This window comes from Pongo abelii, chromosome 8, assembly GCF_028885655.2.
Source record: "Pongo abelii isolate AG06213 chromosome 8, NHGRI_mPonAbe1-v2.0_pri, whole genome shotgun sequence".
Classification (NCBI taxonomy): domain Eukaryota; kingdom Metazoa; phylum Chordata; class Mammalia; order Primates; family Hominidae; genus Pongo; species Pongo abelii.
This window is the reverse complement of record NC_071993.2, coordinates 107957889-107979626: the sequence shown is the minus strand read 5'-3', so window position 1 is coordinate 107979626 and position 21738 is coordinate 107957889. Positions and strand designations below refer to the sequence as shown.

General features: G+C 54.3%; 2 protein-coding genes across 6 annotated transcripts in view; one reads left to right on the top strand and one right to left on the bottom strand.

The window, feature by feature from the left end:
* Positions 1-2384: 2384 nt before the first annotated feature.
* On the bottom strand, positions 2385-11358 carry SFXN3 (sideroflexin 3). 3 transcript variants are annotated; one of them, XM_063727067.1, is made up of 12 exons: positions 11027-11358; positions 10086-10254; positions 8748-8911; positions 7936-8106; positions 7504-7602; positions 7044-7119; positions 6798-6883; positions 6403-6530; positions 6175-6224; positions 4938-4987; positions 4408-4455; positions 2385-4141 (listed from the first exon to the last, which is right to left on the bottom strand). In XM_063727067.1, the coding sequence occupies exons 3-12, from the start codon at positions 8906-8908 to the stop codon at positions 4045-4047; spliced, it is 966 nt and encodes a 321-aa protein (XP_063583137.1). In that variant the 5' UTR covers positions 8909-8911; positions 10086-10254; positions 11027-11358; the 3' UTR covers positions 2385-4044.
* Positions 11279-21738, top strand: part of PDZD7 (PDZ domain containing 7) — a 23687-nt gene continuing 13227 nt past the window's right edge. For 2 of the 3 annotated variants that reach the window (XM_024253013.3, XM_024253012.3), the window contains exons 1-6: positions 11279-11496; positions 12188-12578; positions 18518-18658; positions 18976-19150; positions 20208-20384; positions 20648-20795. In XM_024253013.3, coding sequence (XP_024108781.3) covers positions 12353-12578; positions 18518-18658; positions 18976-19150; positions 20208-20384; positions 20648-20795 — 867 coding nt within the window. In that variant the 5' untranslated portion in view covers positions 11279-11496; positions 12188-12352. 3 annotated transcript variants of the gene reach the window in all.

Below are 21738 nucleotides of genomic sequence, written 5' to 3'. Positions count from 1 at the left end.
TTTCTTTATTAAAGGCATGGGGTTATTTTCCTACTGGATGTGTTGGATGTGGGGTTGTGTGTGTAGTCCAAGCTATGCAAGGTTTCTCCTGCCTTCTCCAGGTCGTTATTTAGTTGCAAACATTGCTGGTCTAAGAAGACAGGAAAGAGGAAGCTATGGGAGGCTGTGGCCTGGAGCTGAGGCTGCCTTTGTCTGGCAGCCTGAGCTGGGACTGGAGCCTACGAGAGCCCCAATGAGGGAAAAGATGTGTATAAAAGAAGAGAGAAGGGAGCATCTTAGGAAACTCCCCTTTTGGAGATAATACAGCTGAATCAAGATTCCTCCACAATTCCTAGCAAACGGTTGTCCTTCATGCCTTTCGGGCACGCGCGGTGTCCCTGCAGGTGAAAGGGTAGCTTCCCTGTTCACCCAACCGCCTATTTCTACCCAGCGCCGGCCACAGAGCCACAATTAAGAGTTCAGCAAACGTTTCCTGGACAGTTAGGCGCAAGGGTGGAGAGAAGGAAAGGAGGAGGACGGCGCCGAAGAAAGAGCCAACAGCCTCAGAGGCAGCTGAAAAAAAATCTGGGCTTGGTATTCAGGAGGAGAGTCCTCGCGTGATTCCTCGAAAACCTCGCGGATTTCTGGGCAGGAAGTCAAAGGGCTGGCGCTAGGGAATTTGTGGGTTTCGAAATTGGAAAGGAGGGAGGGGGACTTGGTGGATTTAACGGCGCAGCATCGAGGTCAGCGGGAAAGCGGATCTGAGACGTAGCTTCCAGGCTCCGACCCGGAAGGTGAGCGAGAATCGGGGCCTGAGGCACTAAAGCCGTTGCTCTGGAAACGGGAAGGAGGCGGAGCCGAGCCTAGCTTTGACTGACAGGGACCACCGCAGGGGCGGGACTCTGCTTCTGACTGTTCCCAGAGGGTGGTGGCTTACCTTTGACCCCACAGTGCCAGAGTTGAAGCTGGCCCTGATTACCTGTCCTTAGGAAGCCGGTGTCATTGGTTCCGGTGATCCTGGAAAGGAGCAGGATATCCCTACTTGACCACCTCCCTATGGCCAGGCTAAACTTAAAACATGGGCAGGCAGAGAGGGAAGGTTGTGGTCTTTCCGGTCTTCATAATAGGCAGGATGGGGGCGCTGGAGCAAATGAGGCCAGGCAAGGGGAAGAAGATGGGAGGGAAGGCCAAGGACACCAATTCAGGCTTCCAGAGAAAATTCCTAAAGTCTGAGGTCTGGGAGGAAGACAGGAGGCCCACCCAAGAATGGGGCAGAGCACTTTCTAGTGAAAAATGTGCTGCCCCTCAGCCCAAATGCTGACTTCTGAGGAAATTTCCAAGTATACGGAGGCAGTTTGGAAGGTATAATTGGCTAAGGTTTGTTCCTAGAGAGCCTGTGATGTGCCCTATAGCTAACTCTTTTGATGTGTTTGAGAAACTGGTGTGGAATTAGGAAGGAAAGATGATAGAGAAGCCCACTAGTGCCCTGGCCAGTCTTTTCTCTGACATGGTTTAGTGTTATCTGTGGAGCACAGATAATTCTGTTATAAAATGTTCTTAAGGGTTTTCTTTTGTAGAGATTTCTGTACCTCACTCCCCAGACGGGGTTATGTTACATAGATTTTCCAGTAAAAGTATTAGGTTTGTGCAAAAGTGATTGCAGTTTTTGGCAATACAAGGCCTCTTTTCAAGGGGATTGCCAAAGGCCAAAAGTGTAACTGCAGAAAGAGCTTTAAGAGTTGACTAAGGAGTCCAGTGGGCTTGGTGATTGACAGGACAGGATGAAATTAAAACTGGTTATCTAGGTCGGGCACGGTGGCTCACGCCTGTAATCTCAGCACTTTGGGAGGCCAAGGCAGGTGGATGGCTTGAGCCCAGGAATTGGAGAGCAGCCTGGGCAACATGGCAAAAACCATTTCTATAAAAAAATACAGAAAATTAGCTGGGTGCGGTGGCACGTGCCTGTAGTCTCAGCTACTTGGTAGGCTGAGGCAGGCAGATCAATTGAACTGGTGAGGTCGAGGCTGCAGTGAGCTGTGATCTGTGATTGTGCCACCGCACTCCAGCCTGGGCGATAGAGTGAAACCCTGTCTCAAAAAAATAAATAAAAAATTTAAAAAAAAGAGAAAGAAAGAAAAGAAAAGAAAAAAGAAAGGAAAAGGAAAAGAAAAAAGAAGGTGAAAGCATCTACATTCCCCCTCAATCTTAGTACATACTTGGGGTGCCAGAGGGAGGACTGATTTTCTAATCTCAGAGCTCCCTCTGCTGGGGGATGAGGCTCCCTACACAAGGGGAGGAATGAGACAAGACCTGGACTTGGGGAGAGTGCAGGGAGAGACGGAAGGCTGCAGGCAGGGGACTCTTTCTGGGCCCTCAGGACATGGAATCAAGTGAAGACCAAGAAGTAGACAAGTTTGCAGTTTATTGAGTAATGGCTGGCTTCAGAGATGTTATCACTGGGGGCGGTTGATGGGGGGAACAGGAAAATGCTCTCAGAGGTTCCCACTGAAGAAGCCCTTTCGTCTGCCCTGCCCCACCCACCGCTGAAGCCAAAGGTCATGGGAGTTGGGATCTAACTACGCTCTGTGAACTTACCACCACCCATTCCATCCCCAAGCCCATATTTTATTTGGACTAGCCATTGATGCCCGGGCCGTTCCTCTTCCAGGGGGTGGGAGGGTAGAGGTGGGGACAGGACCAACCCTCAAGAAAGAAAAGAGGTTAAGGTGGGGGTTTTGCTGAATGTCTAAGAAATGTCAGTGGAACAGGCTGGGCGCGGTGGCTCATGCCTGTAATCCCAGCGCTTTGGGAGGCCAAGGCAGGTGGATCACCTGAGGTCAGGAGTTCGAGACTAGCCTGGCCAACATGGTGAAACCCCATCTCTGCTAAAAATATAAAACTAGCGAGATGTGGTAGCACGCACCTGTAATCCCAGCTACTCGGGAGACTGAGGCAACAGAGTCACTTGAACCCAGGAGGCAGAGGTTGCAGTGAGCCAAGATCGCACCATTGCACTCCAGCCTGGGCAAAATAGTGAAACTCCATTAAAAAAAAAAAAAAGTCAATGGAACACAAAATTCCCTGTCTCAACATTGTACATTCGGGGCCTAGCTGCCCTTGAGGATGTCCTAGTTACACCCTCTCTGATACCTGTGGAGTTTAAGCACCACTCCTACAGCTGTGTCCCTTGGGAGGGGGTGCAGTGGAAGCTCTTAAAGGGGAATGCTTGCTCTGCCTCTGTGGCTTTTTGTTTGGGAAAGGGAGTTGGGATTGGAGGATTTAGATTTGAGGTCATGATGTCAGAGCACACCAGGAACTCCCAAGGCTGTGCCTGAAGATGCCCACGCTACCGAGTACGGTGGTGGGGGAGATAGCGAGGGCAGTATAGGACACAGGCACTCCTTTGTCTGGTAGAGAGGAGGAGGGGAAATGAAGCTATTCCAGGATACAAGGGATGGCACTGAGGGATGCATAAGTCCCCTGCCTCCCTTATCCCAACATGTTCTCCTCTGCCAGCCCAGTCAGCTTGGGGAGCTAGGTATCAGAATCCTGAAGGATTCAGCCCACTTTGTCCTACTAGTGTCTATAAGTCTCTGTCCTGAGATCCTGGGGCTCCTCCTATGTCTAGAAGGGATGAGGTGCCATCAAAAATAACTTGGCTGGTATAACAGTTTAGAGAAAGAAGTCCCACCTGTAGCCTGGCTGGCAGGCAGGTGGACATGAGGCTGAGAAGGGAAGCCAGATGTCAGAACATACTAGGCTAGCATGCCTGCTCCTAGCTTTCAGGACCCAATGTACACATACACATGTGTATCATGTATGTATATGCATGGACACTCAAGCACAGGAGGGAGGGGTTGTGTGCTCTGATCTTTGAAACCAGAGAAGGGAGGAAAAGCCTTATGGGTGTACTTCCCCTACCCTAATAGGTTGCTACCCTCAATGGCCATCTGCCCACCAAGGCCCCTGCCCAGTGCTAGGCAAATAGGCAAGTGGCAGGGGTGACATGACTCCACTAAAGCAGCAGCCCAAGGAAGTGAGGGAGGGGACAGAGGCTGACCCTCCTCAAAGCCCTTTGTTGTAGTAGACCACTTCAACGCTGGGGTTTTGCTCATGGATCTGAGCTCTCAGCTCTGGTTCCAGCTTGCTCACGTGTATGGAGCTGCAATAGAACAGCACAGGTCAGTTAACGTCCCCTGAATCCAACCCCACTCAGGCCCAGGGATTGCCATCCCACCTCCTCCCAGGCTGAAGAATCCTCTCTTTCTACTGCCAGAAGGACTGGCTCACTGTCATTCCCCCACTCCCAGAATCAGTGGAGTGCCTGCCAGGCCTCCTCCTGAACACACTGGAAGACCCTAGGTTAGCTGGTCCAGAGATGCAGAGTCCAATCCAGAGTCCTCCACCCAGCCCAGGGACAGCACTTACCTCTTCTGGGGGAATAGGGCACAGCACAGGGGGGTCGCAAATACCAGGCTGGGGGAGATGAGTGTTGGAAAGGTTTGTAAAGCTTTGGCCTTAGGGTGTTCCCTCCCTGCACCCCACCCCATCCTTGGATATAGGCCCTAGGGGTGGAGATTGATAAAAGCTGAAAGGACCTTTTAGGAATAGTAAACCCAACCTGGACATCAGGTTCTGAGGAAAGAGAGCCCCACAGCCAGTAAGTGGCAGAATCAGGAATTAAATGGTCATGAATCTTCTGGATGGCACCAAAAGGTACATTTCCATGGTTTCCTCTTATAGATGAAGACTAGAACCCCCTCACTAAGCTCTTGACCTTCAAGGACAGGGACCACCCCCTAACACACAAAGTAGACCCTATAGGTGTTACAAACACACACCCACTGCATGTATGAATGGATGATGTCTATAAACATCTTAAAGACAATCCATACCCACCCACATCCACCATGGACAAGGCACTCCCACACACCCCAGCAAACTCCTTGCACACTTACCAGAAGCCCACCAGTCCCACCTGCAGAGGTGCCCCCAGCCAGGGGCGGCGCTGTGGAGAGACAGACAATGGAACGGCTTGTGTCCCCTGCCTCCCTGTCACCCCATTTCACCCACCATAGCTCTATCCCATCAGCCTTGCCTTGGAGCCCTTAGACCTGTGGCCCTTTTCTTTCTCCCAAGGCCATGACAGGGCTGGGACCTCCAGATCGCACCCTTCCACTCCAGCCAGGCCTGTCTGCTGATCACCCTCCCTGACATCCCATGACGTCTCACCTCTCAGAATTGATTGCCATGGCACTCCCTGGCCAAGGAGCTGATTTCTTCAGGAAACCTCCTGTGAACCTCCACTTACCTCTTCCCATCCCAGTGGCATGAATCTGACCCTTTCCAAGCACATCTCTTCCTCGGCACTCTTCTCAATTTGCTCTGGCCACAGGGACCACCAACCTGTTCCTCAAATGTGCAAGCCTCTCCTGCTGCAGTGCCCTTGCACTGACTGTTTTCTGTACCCCAAACACTCTTCTCTGCATTCTTTGGCTCTCTCCTCATCCTTTGGGGCTTTAAAGACCCCTTCTCTGACCATCCTATCAGCTCTCCCCCATGAATCTCAGTTACACTACCCCCACTGCTTTCCTACAAAGCACAGATTACACTTTCTAAGAATGTATTTATTGGTTGCCTCCTTGTTTATTGGTTTCTGCATCAGACTATAAACTTCATGAGGACAGGGGCCATAACCATAACCATCTTGTTCAGTGCTGTCTCCTCAGCCCTAAAACATGCCTGGTGCATGGCACTCAATACATTTGTGAATAAATGATTCCGTGAATGAGCCAGAGCTTGTTCCTGTGCTTTGCTTTCGTGTCCTGTTCATGTCTGTGTGTGCGTGTTCACCCATGTGTACCTCTCAGTATGGAGGCACTGGGGGTAAAAGAATGAGCATGAGATCAAGCGTGACTATGACAGTCCCCTTCTGTGTGTGTCAGAAGGCTCTGGAGTAACACTGATGAAGTTGGTTTCCTTCCCTTGTCCTCTCGTCCTGCCCCCGCAGGGTTCCTTCACCCCAGCCCAGTTCATTCTTGCTGAATGAATGAAGGTGGAGGAGGTGGTACAGGGGTCAGGAGAAGGGCTGGCAAGTCTTAGAGACTCAGGCGAGGCTAGAGAGAGGGTTGGGGCCTGGTCACTTCTTCTCCCAGCCATTGCCCATTCCAGGACAGGAGAGGTAGAGTCGCCTACCTTCAGGAAGTCTTTCTTCTCCAGAGTGTCCATGATCAGTGGCGGGATGGCTGTGGGGAGAGCAGGGCCAAGAAAGAGAGCGTTAGTAGTGGAGTTGAAGTCAGGAACTGTGAAGGGCGACCCCCCTCAAAGCTCCTCCCTCTCTCCCCAGAGTCCTCCAAAGTCCCTGAGACCTGCACCTGCTTCTCTCAGAGTCTGTTGTGCCCCACCCAGCCACTCTCGCCTTACCCATGGCAGGAATCGCCATGCAGATTCTTGAAATCACCACCTGGAAGATTCCCTGCTTGGCTGCAGTCACCGAGTAGCCAAGCCTTTGACCTGCCTCATCAGCCACCGGGATGCCCACCTGCAGCTCTCTGCAAGGGATTGGGGTTGGGGTCAGATCACAGGCCCTGGATCCCACCTGCAATGCCCGAATGAGCAGTGGCTCCTCAGGGTCCCCTCACACACCCCAGGCTCAAAGGCTGGTTCTCCCACCTGAGGATCCCAGGGTCAGACTGAGTCAGGGCCCAGCAGCTCATGTCTGGGGAGGGAGAGGGATGTCCCCATTCTGAGGTGGTCTGCATGGCTGGACAGTGTGCTACATTCCGGGCATGCACGTGCCAGGAGCCGGGGTCACTCACCTCTGCCTCATCAGGGGGATGTTGATGCAGTTGGCAGCTGCCACTGCTGCAAAGGGCACAAATCTGCCGACCAAGGGGGGCAGGTGCTGGGGAGGAAGGGTGTTGTTCAGCGGCCCTGAGGGCCATGGGGTGGTGAGGGACTCTGGGGAGATATAGGGGGCATATAGGTCAGGACTGGAGGCGTGATGAGGAAGAAGGAGGCAGATAGAGGATGAATGGGGGGTCAGGGGAGTGAGGGGCCTTTACCTTGGTGAGGGATTTGAGTCCCAGGGCCGTGGCCACAGCTCCAGTAGTGGCACTCACATAGGCTGTCCCCAGCTGCCTGTGGGTGGAAAAGCCAGGTTATGGGGAGAGGTGACAAGTCCAGCAGGTGGCCCTTTCCTTTAGGGATATGCCAAGTCCTCAATACATGAGGCGTAAAAGGGGAAGCTCCTTGCAGAGGAAGCCCTCCCTCCATCTCCAGCATAAACTTGTCTGGAAGCCCCAATTGCACCCTGTGAAGAGAGGTGGGTCCCCCACAGCATACATAAGAGGACCTCATGCCTTCAGTTAGGCAGGGTAAGTCAGGGTGGGGCAGGCTGAGGAGAGGGCACTGAGCACTGGCTGCATGGACCACAGGGAACCGGAGAGAAAGGAGAGGGCACTGCAGGCTGGGAGGAGAGGGTCAGATGGGACAGTGCAGCTGCTGCTGGGGGCTGGCTCTCACCTCACGGTGATGGGAGTGTCACCACTGCGGTTGGAGTAGTTAACAATGGCATTGAAGGACTGATTCACCCACTGCCAGAACACCACGGTTGGGGTCTTCCTGAGGGAACAAAGACACTCACTTCTGCCCCGTCTACAGTGGCCCTCATCTTTAGACCCCTGTAATGAAACCAAAGGTTATTCCCCAAGCCTAAGAAGGGGCCCAGTTGATGGCCCTAGAACCTGCTCTGGTAACCCCTATGTACCCCCACCCCCATTTATACAAACACACCTATTGTTTCTGGGGTGAGAGACCTCGTGAGGCTGAATTCTGAGGAATGGAAGCGATTCTAACACAATCTTTCACTCACCCAATTGGCCCAGACAAGAAGCACCTAGTCAAGCCGTGCTCTAGCTTAGGGCACTGAAGAAGGGGACGTGGGACAAGACCTGCCTGTAGAATGTGAGCATGCAGCCGGTGATGGTCATGTTCATGGGCACCTGGGCTGACATGCGGCCAATCAGGACCACCTTCTCCCCTGTGTCCGGATGGAAGGCGGAGTCATACACATACTTGGCCCTCCACAGCTGGTCCTCGGTGATCCCTGGGGTCACCACGCCGGCCCTGCAGAAGTTGGCAAGGAGCAGACAGGCTATGCCAGGGGGCAGATCTGCCCTCACAGGCCCCACCTGCCCAGCTCAGGGTAACTCTGGACAGAGAACGAGGAACTTCAGCCCCTAGTCTCAGCATAAGGAAGCTCCTTGTCTTTGGGAGAGGGCCAAAGTTTCCCAGAAGTGGAGGCTCCTATTTCTATTTCCCTTATAGCCACACAAAGAGGGGTACCCTTCTGTTTCTGCCAAAATGCTGGGTCATGGGTGATGGTGGTTTCCAGTGGGTCAAAAATGGCTGCGAGCATTGCAAGAGTTTTTCCTCCCAAAGATAAGGGGAATTCCCTCCTATCTTCCTGGGACTCCACTTTGAGCACCTCTATCCTTGCAGAGGGTGACCCCGCAATGGGATAGGTCCCTGTAGAGGTTTGTGATGCATAGAGCAGCCCCTCCCATAAATATCAATGCCATCTTCTCAACCCAAATGCCCTAAAATCCTTTGGGTTAAAGCTCTGTGATGCCAACAGAGGGGGCTAGAGAGTGAGATGATTGAGGGACAGGGTCACTGTCAAGCTTGAGGAGGCAGGTACAAAACATATTATATTAATCGCAGAAAATGAGATCCTGGCACACAGGGTCAGATTGGGGGGTGGTCACCTGTAGTTCTGCACGATGTTCCGAGAAGCTTCTAGCTGTGCCCCGGACAGCAGCAGATTTCGAGGATCAGTAACAGTGAAAAAGTGCCGGGCTCTTCCCAGGAAAGTACTTTGGTCCCAGCGAGGTTCCTGGATGTTGATGTCTAAAGGCAATTCACCCATTTTCTGTAGGACAGAGACAAGGGTCAGAGTGGGAGTCCAAGGCTCCAAGGGCTCCAGCGAGGGGAAATCTTTGGTGCCCCTGCCCTGGCCCCTGAGCTTATCATCAGTCCCTTCAAGAGCTCAAGGTGACTAGATAGGTAAGCAAGGGTGTGGGGCGGAGCTGTTTCCTGGGCAATGTCCCAGCCCAAGGACCTGCAGCCACTGGAGGAGGGGGAGGGGAAGACCAGAAAAGAAGAAAACAGATCTCCTTGTGCTCTATCCTGGTACAGATTTTCATGAGTGAGGATTTACATGTATGTGGTTGACACATAAGCAGCAACAAACATCCCAGCCACGTGTGCTGCAGATGCACAAGAATATATAATATATATATTACACACCCATGCTCAGGTGAGCTTTAGGCCCCAGCTGCCCTGAGACCTGGATACAAACCCCCAAGGCTGTTTTGGAAAATGGCACAAGACATCCCACACTCCAGTCCCTGATTGGAGGAGAGCAAGGCCTTACTGGCCACCCAGGGCTTATCTGTTCCAGATCTCAATCAGGGGAGTCTGATGTCAGCCATGTGTGTGCATGTGGGCACGCACAAGTCCCCTCTACAGACCCGTTTTCTCCAACTCACACTGAATGACCCCAGGCTCTCCCTGATCCCTGGCCAGGCAGGGCTGGCACAGACACTCATCCACCTCTCCCTGGGCCACCTGCCTCCGGATAAGAGCAGGATTCAGTGGCTGCTCCCTCCACCCAGCACAGAGAGGAAAGCCTGGTGCAGCCATCTGGCTGAGTTGGGCAGAATCCTACAGAATGACTAATCCTCTCCAGCCACACTTCCTCCACAGAGGCAGAGACGCCCTCCCCTCACACTCACATACCCACACACAAAGACACTATTATGCACACCCTGCCCAGACATACAGACAGGGTGGAGGTGTCCTGTATACACCGGCGGTCAAACACCTTTACAGGCGCACACTGTGCCCATCTGCAGACACTTGAATGTGTGACTACACACAGCCCCACCCTGACATTCCTCCCTCCAACCTCCCTTGTGCCCTGTGAACTTGGACCTCCATAGAGCCGAAGACACTGACTGCACCAGGACAGACAGTTTCAAGGCAGGCTTCCTTCTCTGACCCCCATTCCCGAACTCCGCCCGCCAGGGAGAGCGAGCACTTACTCTTTCCAGAGCTCTCTGAAGCTCTCAGAACCGCCTTCCTCTCTGCCTCCGCTGTCGCCGCCGGGCCCTCCCAGCCATCACGCGGGACGTCACGCGTGACGCCGACCAGCAGGGAGGGGCAGGAGCTTCCCAGCCGCGCCCACCCAGTGGGCACGGGGATTGGCAGAACCTGGGGGCGGTGGGTGTCATTCGAGGCGATGCCCCCAGCCTGGGCCACCGGGACCAGGCCCTAAGCTGCTTCCCAGAGCCAATCCCACCTCGGGGATCAGTTCTGGCCCCCTCCGCAGCCAGAGGGAGGAGGGGCTGGAGCCGCGGGCGCTGCTCCCTTTGTTTACTGTCCCCTGGCGGGCCTCGGCAGACCCCCAGCCCTGCAGCAAGCGGTCTAGGTGCCCAGAGAGAAAGCCCTGGGCGCAGGTGGGCGGTGTGGAGGGGCGGTCCTCTGCTGGCGCGCCAGGAGGGACTCGGGTTACCGCCTGGCTTGTTTACTTGATGGCTGCCTTGGCAACGGCCTCTGGCTTGCTTGCCCCCCTGGGCTCCTACCCCAGTGTCCGCAAGCTCCCCTTGTAGCAGCGCGGCATTCGCATCGCTTCACAGCCCCGTTCCTGTCGTGCCAGTGCCCCTTCTATGTCCCCAACCCTTTCCCTGCTCCGCCTCTGTAACCCCTAGCTCCATTGTGTCCCTGGTCTCCTTACGCTCCCAACCCCTAGCCCTGCACCCCAGACCGTAGCCCCACCCCTGGGATGTGGAGGGGCAGACGACCCCAGGAACCTCGCGGTCTGCATCCGAGCAAGTGCATCAGAAGGATTCTTAGGATTCTTCCCGTCCTGGGACCAGCTGCCCCACCCTGCGACCATTCCAGAACTGGGTAGCCAGAGACACCTTTCGACAGAAGAGGAGGATGCAAGTGAAGAAGGCGCCCCCTCCGCCACGCACATACTCACAGCTCACCCAGCCACCACACAGAGCACGCCTGCAGCAAACTCAGGCTCACGTCCCGCTCTGCCCCGTGACGTCCCCCCGCGGAGGCCTCAAGGGTGCCCACGGAGGGGTGGCAATTCCAGGAGCCCCGGTAGCTGGCTCCGCTCAGAGAAGAGGTGGTTCGAGCGGGAGGGGAACAAGCCGAGACCCAAGCCCTAAATTTGCGGAATGAGCTAGGGCGTCAGAACCAGAACTGGGGTGGGTAAAGAACTCCGCTGCCCGGGACCAGGTAATGCTCGGCTGTCCCGGGCGCCCAAGGGAGGTGCCGGAATAGGATGACTGGCGGCCCTACCAGCCAATGGGAGCCCGGGGCGGTGCAGGCCAGCCCAATTCCCGCAGCCTCCGCGGAGCGTGGGTGGGGTTTGCCGGCTGCAGCAGTAGCTCTCGCCTGCGGGTGGTTTGACAAGGCTGGCGGCGCCACACCAGCGACCAGGTGAGGGGGACCAGGCACAAAGGGGTGGGGGGCTTGGAGGGCCGAGTTGATATTGGGGTGCTTCATTCTAGGTCCCAGAGCTTCTCTGAGGGAACTGGCCCTGGGTTTTGCGCGGGATGTCGTGGGACCCCTCTCCAGCAGATCCTCCCCGAAAGCTTGGGAGAGGTTCATGCAGCCTCTTTAGACCCGGAGCCGCAGCCTCGAGCCCGCGGGTGTCTGGGGGGCTTCCTGGGCCTCAGCTATCCAAGGTCCTGAAGCCCTATCCTCGAGGCCCAGCCCGCCCCACGCTGCCCCCGCCCTACCCCGGGCCACCCCCATGCCCGCATATGCATGAGAGAGGTGATGCCATGAGCTGTCCTGACCTCTCTTTTGTCTCACACCTCTCTAAGCCCCAGGGCCCGCAGTAATCCCAACTCCACTCTCAACCTCTACTGAGGACTGGGGACGGGAGTAGATGACTCAGCCCCGAGCAGGAATGAGGGGTGAAAGGTTCCCACCTGCCTTGTATAAAGTCAGCGAGAGTCCACGATGGTGCCTGGACGGGGCAGTTCTCTGGCCTAGGGTGAGACAGGAGGGGGGGCCTAAGGCATGGGCGGGCAGGATGCTTAAACTAGCGGGGAGGGGTGGAAGTTTTGGGGGGCAGCAGGGGAAACATTAACACCCCTCCTTCATCCCTGCTCTCCCTGCCCAGGCCTGGAGCTCACACTTCTGAGAGGCATCGCAAGGGAAGGCCTTCACATTACTGAGACCCCAGCCCCGCACAGAGGCTCATGGAACTCAAAGCACGCAGGGCTGGCCTCTCCAGAGCTAGCAGATTCCTTCTGGACCTGTAGGGTGCCGCCCTAGCCCAGCCGCCATGGCGCAGGGTTTCGCAGTGGGCTTCGACCCACTGGGCCTAGGACACCTAAGCTCCGGCTCTCTGAGCTCCCTCTCCTCCCGAGGCCACCTAGGCAGCGACTCAGGCTCCACCGCAACGCGATACCTGCTGAGGAAGCAGCAACGGCTGCCGAACGTGCCCCCCCGCGGAATCCGAGCCTCATCGCCCATGGGACGCGTCATCCTCATCAACTCTCCCATCGAAGGTGGGGGCGGGACCCAGCCACTGGCCTGGGTTGGGGAGGGTGGGGGTAGGGGACAGTGGGAACTCAGCAGGAGGAGGCAGAGCCAGTGTGATTGGGGGAATTCAAGAGATGGGAGTCACAGGGAGGTGGCAGGCCACCTGGGAACCCATACACTCTTCCTCGCCTGCTCTTGGCCTCTCCTCCAGGCCAATCCTGCAGGGGTCCAGGGTCGTAGAAGGGTCAGAGGAGGGAGAGAAGGCCACGGCAGCAGGGACAGGCATGCACATGGTATGCTAGCCCCAGGTGGGCAAGGCAGGGGATTGAACTGGCCTCTTTCTCCCATGGGCTCTGCCCTTCTCCAGATCCATTGTGTGTACTTCTGGGGTATGGGGCAGGATAAAGAAGGACATCCTCCATCAACCAGTCCATTGTGTGAGAAGCTCTGTGCTGGGCTGCGAGGAGTCAGTGCCCAAGCGGGTAGACAGAATTCAGGGCTTCTGTGCTGAAGGAAGGGAATGAAGGCAGCACAGCAAATGTTCAGAAGAGGAGGGTTGAGGGTGGAGAGGGAGCTCCATCAGGGAAGGGGAGACCTAAGCTTATGCAGTTGCTTAATGCTGCTTCATGGAGCACCAATTCTATACCAGCCCTGGGGAGGTGTTGCAAGGGACCTAGAGAGAAATCAGGCTCCCTCTTCACCTTCCAGAAATCTACAGTATAGCAGGACAGAGCAATAAGAACAGCTGGTGGCAGGGGTGAGCTATCACCAACAAAGGCTGGAAATGAGAAGCATGGAGCATGGTAGGTGGGCACTTAGGAGCCAGCCTGGCTGCAGTGACAGATGTGAGGTGACTAAGAGCTAGTGAGCAAGACAGGACCTAGAATGCCAGGTGCGGAGCCAGGCCCCCTGAGTCTGGGCTTTCTGTGGGCAGGACCAGATGAATATCTCCAGCTCCTCTCCTCTTTCTTAGCCAGCAGAGCTCCCCTGGCTGGATCCCAGACTGGACTGTTCAGGCCCTGCTCCTCCCCCTCTGACCCAGCAGGGCATCTCTGTTCCCCTCCCTAGGCCACCGGAGCAGGGGTGGGCATGTTGCTCAGGGAGCGGGCTTTCCTCCACCAGTGGCCTGGCATGCTCACCCCTGTCATACACCAGTCTATGCTTCACCATCTGGTGAGCAGAGGGCACTGCTGAGGGTCACCACGGTCATTCTGGTGAGGGAGCAGAAGTCCCCAGAGAAGTCAGGAGACATTGGGGAAAAAGGAAGCAGGCACCGCATAACTGTCTTTATTAGTCCCATTCTATTAAAAGAACTAACCTATACTCCCTCTGATACACTCTTTGTCTTTCTCTCTCTTTCTCTCTCTCTCCCCTTCCCTTTACCCATGTATGATGCAAGGGCTGTTTATAACGTCTTTTTTTTTTTTTAAGAGGGTAAGGGTCTTGCTCTGTCGCCCACCCAAGCTGAAGTGCAGTGGTGTGATCATAGCTCACTGCAGCCTCAAACTTCTGGGCTCAAGTGATCCTCCAGCCTCAGCCTCCTAAGTAGCCAGAACTATAGGCATGCAACACCAAGCCCGGCTGATTTTATTTTATTTTATTTTTTGTAGATACAGTTTCACCATGTTGCCCAGGCTGGTCTTGAACTCCTAGGCTCAAGTGATCTTCTGGCCTCAGCCTCCCAAAGTGCTGGGATTATAGGCATGAGCCACCACGCCTGGCCTATATCGTCCCTCTAAAGATCCTCTTCCAGGGGTTTCATGATTGCTTTCTCCCTCTGCCTCATGCTAGTGCCACTGTGCAGCCAAGGAAGCAGCATCTCCTAGCAGTGAGGGACTGAGGAGTTGCTCTGACCACTTGGCTTCTCCTCTGACTGGGCTGGGACCCTCTGAGCTCAGAATTCACCCCTCTGCCTGAGCACAGATATCTCCCAAGTCACCGCAGCCTGAAACCCTGCCCCATGTTATTATTTAGATCACTTCCGGGGAGTAAAGTAACTGATAAGGAATACACGGTGGGAAGAGGGACATTGCCACCTACATCAGCCCCATGAGATCTCACCAGCTCCTTAAATTCAACTGGTCCCAGAGAAAATGCATTACCTTTAATCCAGGAAAGCATTACCCTTAATGCATTTCTCCTCACTTTCCTACTTTGCCCATCCATCCATCCATTTATTCTTTCACTTATTCAAAAAAATACTTATCAAATACCAAGCGCTGTCCAACATATTGGAGATATACTAGAAGAGAATTATGAAGTCCCTACCATGATTGAACTTACAGTCTAGTGAAAAGAGACAGATAAATAACACAAATAAGTGAATGACGACAAAGGATGGGAAGAGTCAGAAGGTGATCATCTGATGATATGATAGAATGGTGCTTCTCAAACCTCAGATGCCTCAGAATTGCCAGGAAGGCTCGTTCAGGGATACAATGCAGGGCTCAGTCCCAGAGCTTCTGGTCCAGTGAGTCTGTGGTAAAGCGAAAGAATTCCCATTTTTAGCAAGTTCTCAGACGACACTGACGCTGCTGATCCAGCATCACGCTTTGAGAAGCCCTACAAGAGGGACTCACTGGGAGGAGGGGTAGGACACTCCAGGAAGCCTTCTCCGAGAAAGTGGTGTCTGAGCCAGGAGGAGAATGAGGAAGAGGAACTGACCTTCTAAAGGCCTGGGCAGGAGCACTGCAGGCAGAGGGGACACTGGAAGGGCTTGGCCTCCACGAGGAACAGGAAGATCAGGGTGGCCGGAGCTCAGTGAGGGAGGGGAGGGTGGAGGGGAGGGTGGAGGGGTGGACAGAGGAAAGCCCAGGCAGGGCCTTATAGGGCATGGTGAGGAGACTGGAGTTCTAGAAGCAGGAACAGATGTTGAAGTTTTTAATCAGGGAAAAGACATGATCTAATGTAAAAGCTGACTCTGGGTACTGTATAGAGAATAGCCAAAGGGGGCAAGAGTGGAAGCAAGGATAGTCCCGGGGCTGCAGTGGAGCACTTGGGGGAGAGGCTGGGGCAGTGGAGGTAGAGAAGATTCAATCCTTGCTGGGCCCAGGCTTCTGGAAAACCTCAGATTTCACATCCCCTGACCTAGGGCCCGAGGGAGGCCCCAGTGAGGCCCTGAGGAGATACGGTTGGTAGCAAGGGAGCAAAAGGCTCCTTGGCTAAGGCTGAAAGTGTCCTGAGATCTGTGTAATCTAATCAGCTGGGAAAGCCCTGGGCCCCCACATCTGTCCTGCACCACCCCTCCCCACAGGCTGCCCTTGGGGATTTCTTTCTGAGCTGCCCTGGCCGTGCCCTGTAACCTGACTTCTCTTAGATCAAATTGAAGTGTGTGTGTGTGTGTGTGTGTGATTTCTCCCTGTCAAACACCTCTAGAGTAACCCTTACCTATGAAGAAATCTCAGTTTCTCACTTGGGACCCAACTTACCCCTCCAGCCTTCTTGCTTTTCTGCAACTGGAAGGCCTCCTCAAGGGCCCACAGCTGAGCCTCCCTGGCTCCTTCCCCCTCATCAGTGCCCCCCGCTTACCCCCCATACATCAAAATCCCACCCATCAGAGTCCTTACAGAAACCTTACCTGGCCTGGGCGTGGTGGCTCATGCCTGTAATCCCAGCACGTTGGGAGGCCGAGGCAGGTGGATCACTCGAGGTTAGGAGTTCGAGACCAGCCTGGCCAACATGGTGAAACCCTGTTTCTACTAAAAGTACAAAAATTAGCCCGGCCTGGTGGCACATGCCAGTAATCCCAGCTACTGGGGAGGCTGAGGCAGAAGAATCGCTTAAACCCAGGAGGCGGAGGTTGCAGTGAGCCAATATTGAGCCATTGCACTCCAGCCTGGGAGAAGAAGCAAGATTCAGTCTCAAAAAAAAAAAAAAAAAAAAATCCTTCCCCGACAGGTTCAACCTTTAGGAACCCCCTTCCCCACCTACTTTCCCCAGCGTGATGGAGAGGGCCGCCTTGGGCACATACATATTGCAGTGTGGTGTGGTTTAGGGTTTCTTTCCCTGTGTAGCCAGGTAGTTCCTAGAACGCTGACTTCCAGAATCACAGAGTCTAACAGATGGAAGGGCCCTCAGGGATTCCATAACATCCCAGATAGAGATTTGCTGGGTCCCAGCTTGCATGCCTCCAAAGATGGGAAGCTTACTATCTGTCTTAGAAAATCCCTTCCATTGGCCGGGTGTGGTGGCTCACGCCTGTAATCCCAGCACTTTGGGAGGCCAAGGCGGGCGGATCACAAGGTCAGGAGATCAAAACAATCCTGGCCAACACGGTGAAACTCCATCTCTACTAAAAATAAAAAAAATTAGCTGGGCGTGGTGGCGGGCGCCTGTAGTCCCAGCTACTCGGGAGGTTGAGGCAGGAGAATGGCATGAACCTGGGAGGTGGAGCTTGCAGTGAGCCAAGATCACACCACTGCAGTCCAGCCTGGGTGACAGAGCGAGACTCTGTCTCAAATAAATAAATAAATAAATAAATAAATAAATAAATAAAATCCCTTCCATTTCAAGGCCAGGGTGATGGCTCACTCCTGTAATCCCAACGCTTTGGGAGGCCAAGGCAGGTGGATCACAAGGTCATGAGTTCAAGACCAGCCTGGCCAATATGGTGAAACCCCATCTCTACTAAAAATACAAAAATTAGCCGGGTGTGGTGGCACACACCTGTAATCCCAGCTACCTGGGAGGCTGAGGCAGGAGAATCACTTAAACCTAGGAGGCCGAGGTTGCAGTGAACCGAGATTGCATCACTGCACTCTAGCCTCGGCGACAGAGCAAGACTTTGTCTCGGGGAAAAAAAAAGAAAGAAAACTCATTCTATTTCCAACAGCTGAATGTTTTAGAAAGTTTTTCCTTACAAAATCTGCCTCTGTCTAATTCCACTGTGTGAGCAAGAGTACTGCAGGCAGGTTCTGTTTACACAGATGAAAACATCTAATGCCTTCCACAGGGTAGCTCTACAAGCATTTGAAGATAGAGCTAATATACTAATTTATGCTGCAAGCTGATGAAGACAGACACCCTCAACCATCCCCCGTAGAACACAATCCTGAAACTTCTTCTCTGTCCATCTGACCCTCGGAGTATCAGAATTGTTTATTAATTTGGCTTACCCCAGGCCCATGAGCATGTGAAGCTCAGAAAGCACTGATACACACACACACACACACACACACACACACACACACGCACACATATTAGGAAGGAAGGAGAACAGTATCTTTTTTTTTCTTTTTCTTTCTTTTTTTTTTTTTTTTTTTCGAGACAGGGTCTCACTCTGTCACCCAGGCTGGAGTGCAGTGGTGTGAACACAGGTCACTGCAGCCTCGACCTCCTGGGCTCCTGCCTCAGCCTTCCGTGTAGCTGAGACCACAGGCATACACCACTACACCTGGCTAGAGAATGGTGTCTTTAGTGTAGAGTCCTGTCCCTCTGATCTCACCTTCTTTCACACCGTCCTGGCCCATGGTCTCAAAATCACTCAGAGAGGGCAGGATATGTGGCTCACACCTGTAATCCCAGCACTTTGGAAAGTCAAGGTGGGAGAATTGCTTGAGGCCAGGGATTTGAGGCCAGTCTGGGCAACAAAGTGAGACCCTGCCTCTACAAAAAAATTTAAAATTAATCCAGGCACAGTGGTGTGTGCCTGTAGTCCTAGCTACTTGGAAGGCTGAGGCAGGAGGGTTACTTGAGCCCAGGAGTTTGTGGCTGCAGTGAGCCATGATCACACCACTGCACTCCAGCCTGGATGACAGAGCAAGACCCTGTTTCTTTAAAAAATAACATAAAAATCACCCAGAGGGGCCTTAGAAATGGGCTGACCTGCCCCACTGCATTTAGGCCCCTACGTGCCTGTGTGACTGTGCCCAGCAACCTAGCCTTTACAGGCCCCAAGTTGGGGAACCCACGGGCCCTCTGTGCCCACAGTGAACATGGGGGCATCTCTAAATCCCTGTCCTCACAGCCAACAGTGATGAAAGTGACATCATCCATTCAGTCCGGGTGGAGAAGAGTCCAGCAGGGAGGCTGGGCTTCAGCGTGCGCGGGGGCTCAGAGCATGGCCTGGGCATCTTCGTCAGCAAAGTGGAGGAAGGCAGCAGTGCAGGTAAGCGGAACCCCCAGGCCGAAGTCCAGGCTTAGGATGTGACTCCAATCTCAGTGAATGGCAGGGGATGCTGCTGTCAGGGACAGACGGAAGAGTCCCCAGCTCTGGAGGGCCTGATTGATGGGGAGACAGGGCCAACCCTCAGGGAAGAATGGTTTAAGGGACAGATCCTTAGGCACTGGGAACACTCAGCCCCTGCTCTGACAATCCTCACTCTGATTGAGGAGCTCAGTTTGACCCCAGGGAGCTCCATCTGATGGGGGAGGCTCAGCCCCACCCTGGGGACCCATGCCAGTCACTCCCATCCTGTGATGCAGAGCGGGCTGGCCTGTGCGTGGGGGACAAGATCACGGAGGTGAATGGGCTGAGCCTGGAGAGCACCACCATGGGTAGCGCCGTGAAGGTGCTGACTGGCAGCAGCCGCCTGCACATGATGGTGCGGCGCATGGGCCGTGTGCCGGGCATCAAGTTCTCCAAGGAGAAGACCACGTGGTGAGCAGCAACTCCCTCATCCTAGCCCTGGCCTTGACCCAGCCCACCCCAGCCCTACCACCACCCAAAACCCACTGGCAGGAGAGGCTTCTACTCCTCCTGCTCGCTGGCACAGGAAACGCAGGGGATCCAAAGGCCTGACCTCAAAATAAGGAGAGGCTGCATCTTTCCCCTGCCCTCCTCCAATAGCTCTGCTCTCCCAGATCCCAGTGGTTCTGTTGCCACATTGCTGCTGCTCCTGCTGTGAAACCCAGAGGCAAAACGCCACTTCTCTACAGGGGTGCTGTAAGGATTAGAAATGGGGCCTAGCCTAGGCAACATAGCAAGACCCCTTCTCTAAAAAAAAAAAAAAAAAAAAAAGGCTGGGCAAGGTGGATCAAGCCTGTAATCCCAGCACTTTGGGAGGCTAAGGCAGGCGGATCACCTGAGGTTGGGAGTTCAAGACCAGCCTGACCAACATGAAGAAACCCTGTCTCCACTAAAAATAAAAAATTAACCAAGCATGGTGGAGCATGCCTGTAATCCCAGCTACTCGAGAGGCTGAGGCAGGAGAATCGCTTGAACCTGGGAGGCGGAGGTTGCAGTGAGCCGAGATCATACCATTGCACTCTAGCCTGGGCAACAGGAGTGAAACTCCATCTCAAAAAAAAAAAAAAAAAACAAAAAAAAACTGGGCATGGTGGGCATGTGCCTGTAGTCCCAGCCATTCAAGAGGCTGAGGTGGAAGGACTGCTTGAGCCCAGGAGGTTGAGGCCGCAGTGAGCCATGACCACACCACTGCACTCCAGCCCGGGTGGACAGAGCAAGACCCTGTCTCAAAAAAAAAAAAAAAAAAAAAAAAAAAAAGGAATGGTCCTGGCACATTGCAGCTGCTCAATAAAAAGAGGCAATTAGGCTGGTTTCCGAGCTAGTGAACCTATGCCCCACTGCAGGTCTTAGGCCTGGGGAGTCCCCCAAAGGCAACCCCTACTTTCCCTGCAGTTGTCAGAGCTGCTGGGAGGGTGGTGGGTGGCAGCGGATGGAGGACCCCACCTGAGGGCCCCCTGCTGTTGTCCAGGGTAGATGTGGTGAATCAGCGCCTGGTAGTGGAGAAGTGCAGTTCAACACCCTCCGACACCAGCTCAGAAGATGGCGTCCGGCGCATCGTCCACCTATACACAACCTCCGACGACTTCTGCCTGGGCTTCAACATCCGTGGGGGCAAGGAGTTTGGCCTGGGCATCTATGTGTCCAAGTGAGGGCTGAGGCAGGAAGTGTCTTGGGGTAGAACTGAGAATGGGGCCTGGAGTGGGGCCTAGGCTGGGATGTGGGGATGGTCAGCAAGTGAGGCCTGGCCAACCACCTGTCTCAGTGAGGGCCTGGGAAGGGGCGGGAGGCCCCAGTAGGTGGGTCAAGGAGCTTGACTAGTGCAGTCTTGTGTCCAAGAGAAGGGGGTCTGGAGTGGGGTGATGGAGGGCAGGCCAGGGGCCTATCAGACTGATGCCTGTCTGGCCTCAGAGTGGACCATGGTGGGCTGGCCGAGGAGAATGGCATCAAGGTGGGGGACCAGGTCCTGGCGGCCAACGGTGTCAGGTTTGACGACATCAGCCACAGCCAGGCCGTGGAGGTGCTGAAGGGCCAAACGCACATCATGCTGACCATCAAGGTGGGCAGAACTGTGGGGGTAGGGAGAGGTGAGGCTAGAGGAGGGGCTTCCCAGACCACCCGAGTTCTTAATTATGCTCTGCAATTTACGACGTTCCCACAGCCACTAGAAGGTAGACAGGCATTGTTCTCATCCCTGTTTTGAAGAAGAAGAAACAGGTTTAGAGAGGCACAGCAACTCACGAACAGGTCACTTACTCAGCTGGTCAGTGGCTGGGCGTGGTTCCAATCCTGCTCCCCACAGTGGCAGAGTGGTGCCCCTTTCTTATGAAGGGTGGAGGCCTAGGGTTGAAAGGAACAAATGTCTTGCCCAGAAGGGAGGGGTGGTGGCTGTGGCTTGGACAGGACCTGGGATGGGCATCCCCAGGGCATACAGCTAGGAGGGCTGGGCTGGGGCCAGAGGTTGGATTTCACGGGAGGCAGCTGGATTCATTATTCATGTGGGTCTCACACTTGTCTGAGGATCAGGTCTTCTCATTCCGGCTCCTGGAGGATGCCACCTCACTCTTCCCTGGTGCCCAGCCCTGGCCCCTGTTCTACCCTTCTGCTTCCCCAAGCCTTCACTTGGGGTGAAGGCTTCATTGGGTGCCTCCTCTGCCGCCCTCCCCCGCCCATTTCTACCTCTCCCCCATCCCATTTTTCCTTTGCCTTCCTCTCAGATTATCCCAAACATCTCTCCTCATTCCCACTCTGCCCTTCATTCATTCAACAATATTTTTGAGCACCCGCTATGTGCCGGCCACTGTGCCAGGTACTGGGGCTACAACAGTGAACAGGACAGATAAGTTATCTGCTACTGGAGGGAGACAGACCAATAAACTAGATGCTTGCAGATAGTGACAAATGCTCTAAGGAAATTAACAGAGATGGAATGGAACAATTCAGGAAGGCCCCTGTATCTCGGGGTCAGGGCGGCCTCCAGGCAGAGTGAACAGCAGGTGCAA

Coding starts and splice junctions, on each gene's coding strand:
- SFXN3 (XM_063727067.1), bottom strand. CDS start 8,908: ATGGGTGAATTGCCTTTAGACATCAACATCCAGGAACCTCGCTGGGAC. Junction 7,603..7,935: donor TGCATGCTCACATTCTACAG/GCAGGTCTTGTC, acceptor TTGTTCCCTCAG/GAAGACCCCAACCGTGGTGT. Junction 6,225..6,402: donor CATGGCGATTCCTGCCATGG/GTAAGGCGAGAG, acceptor CTCTCCCCACAG/CCATCCCGCCACTGATCATG.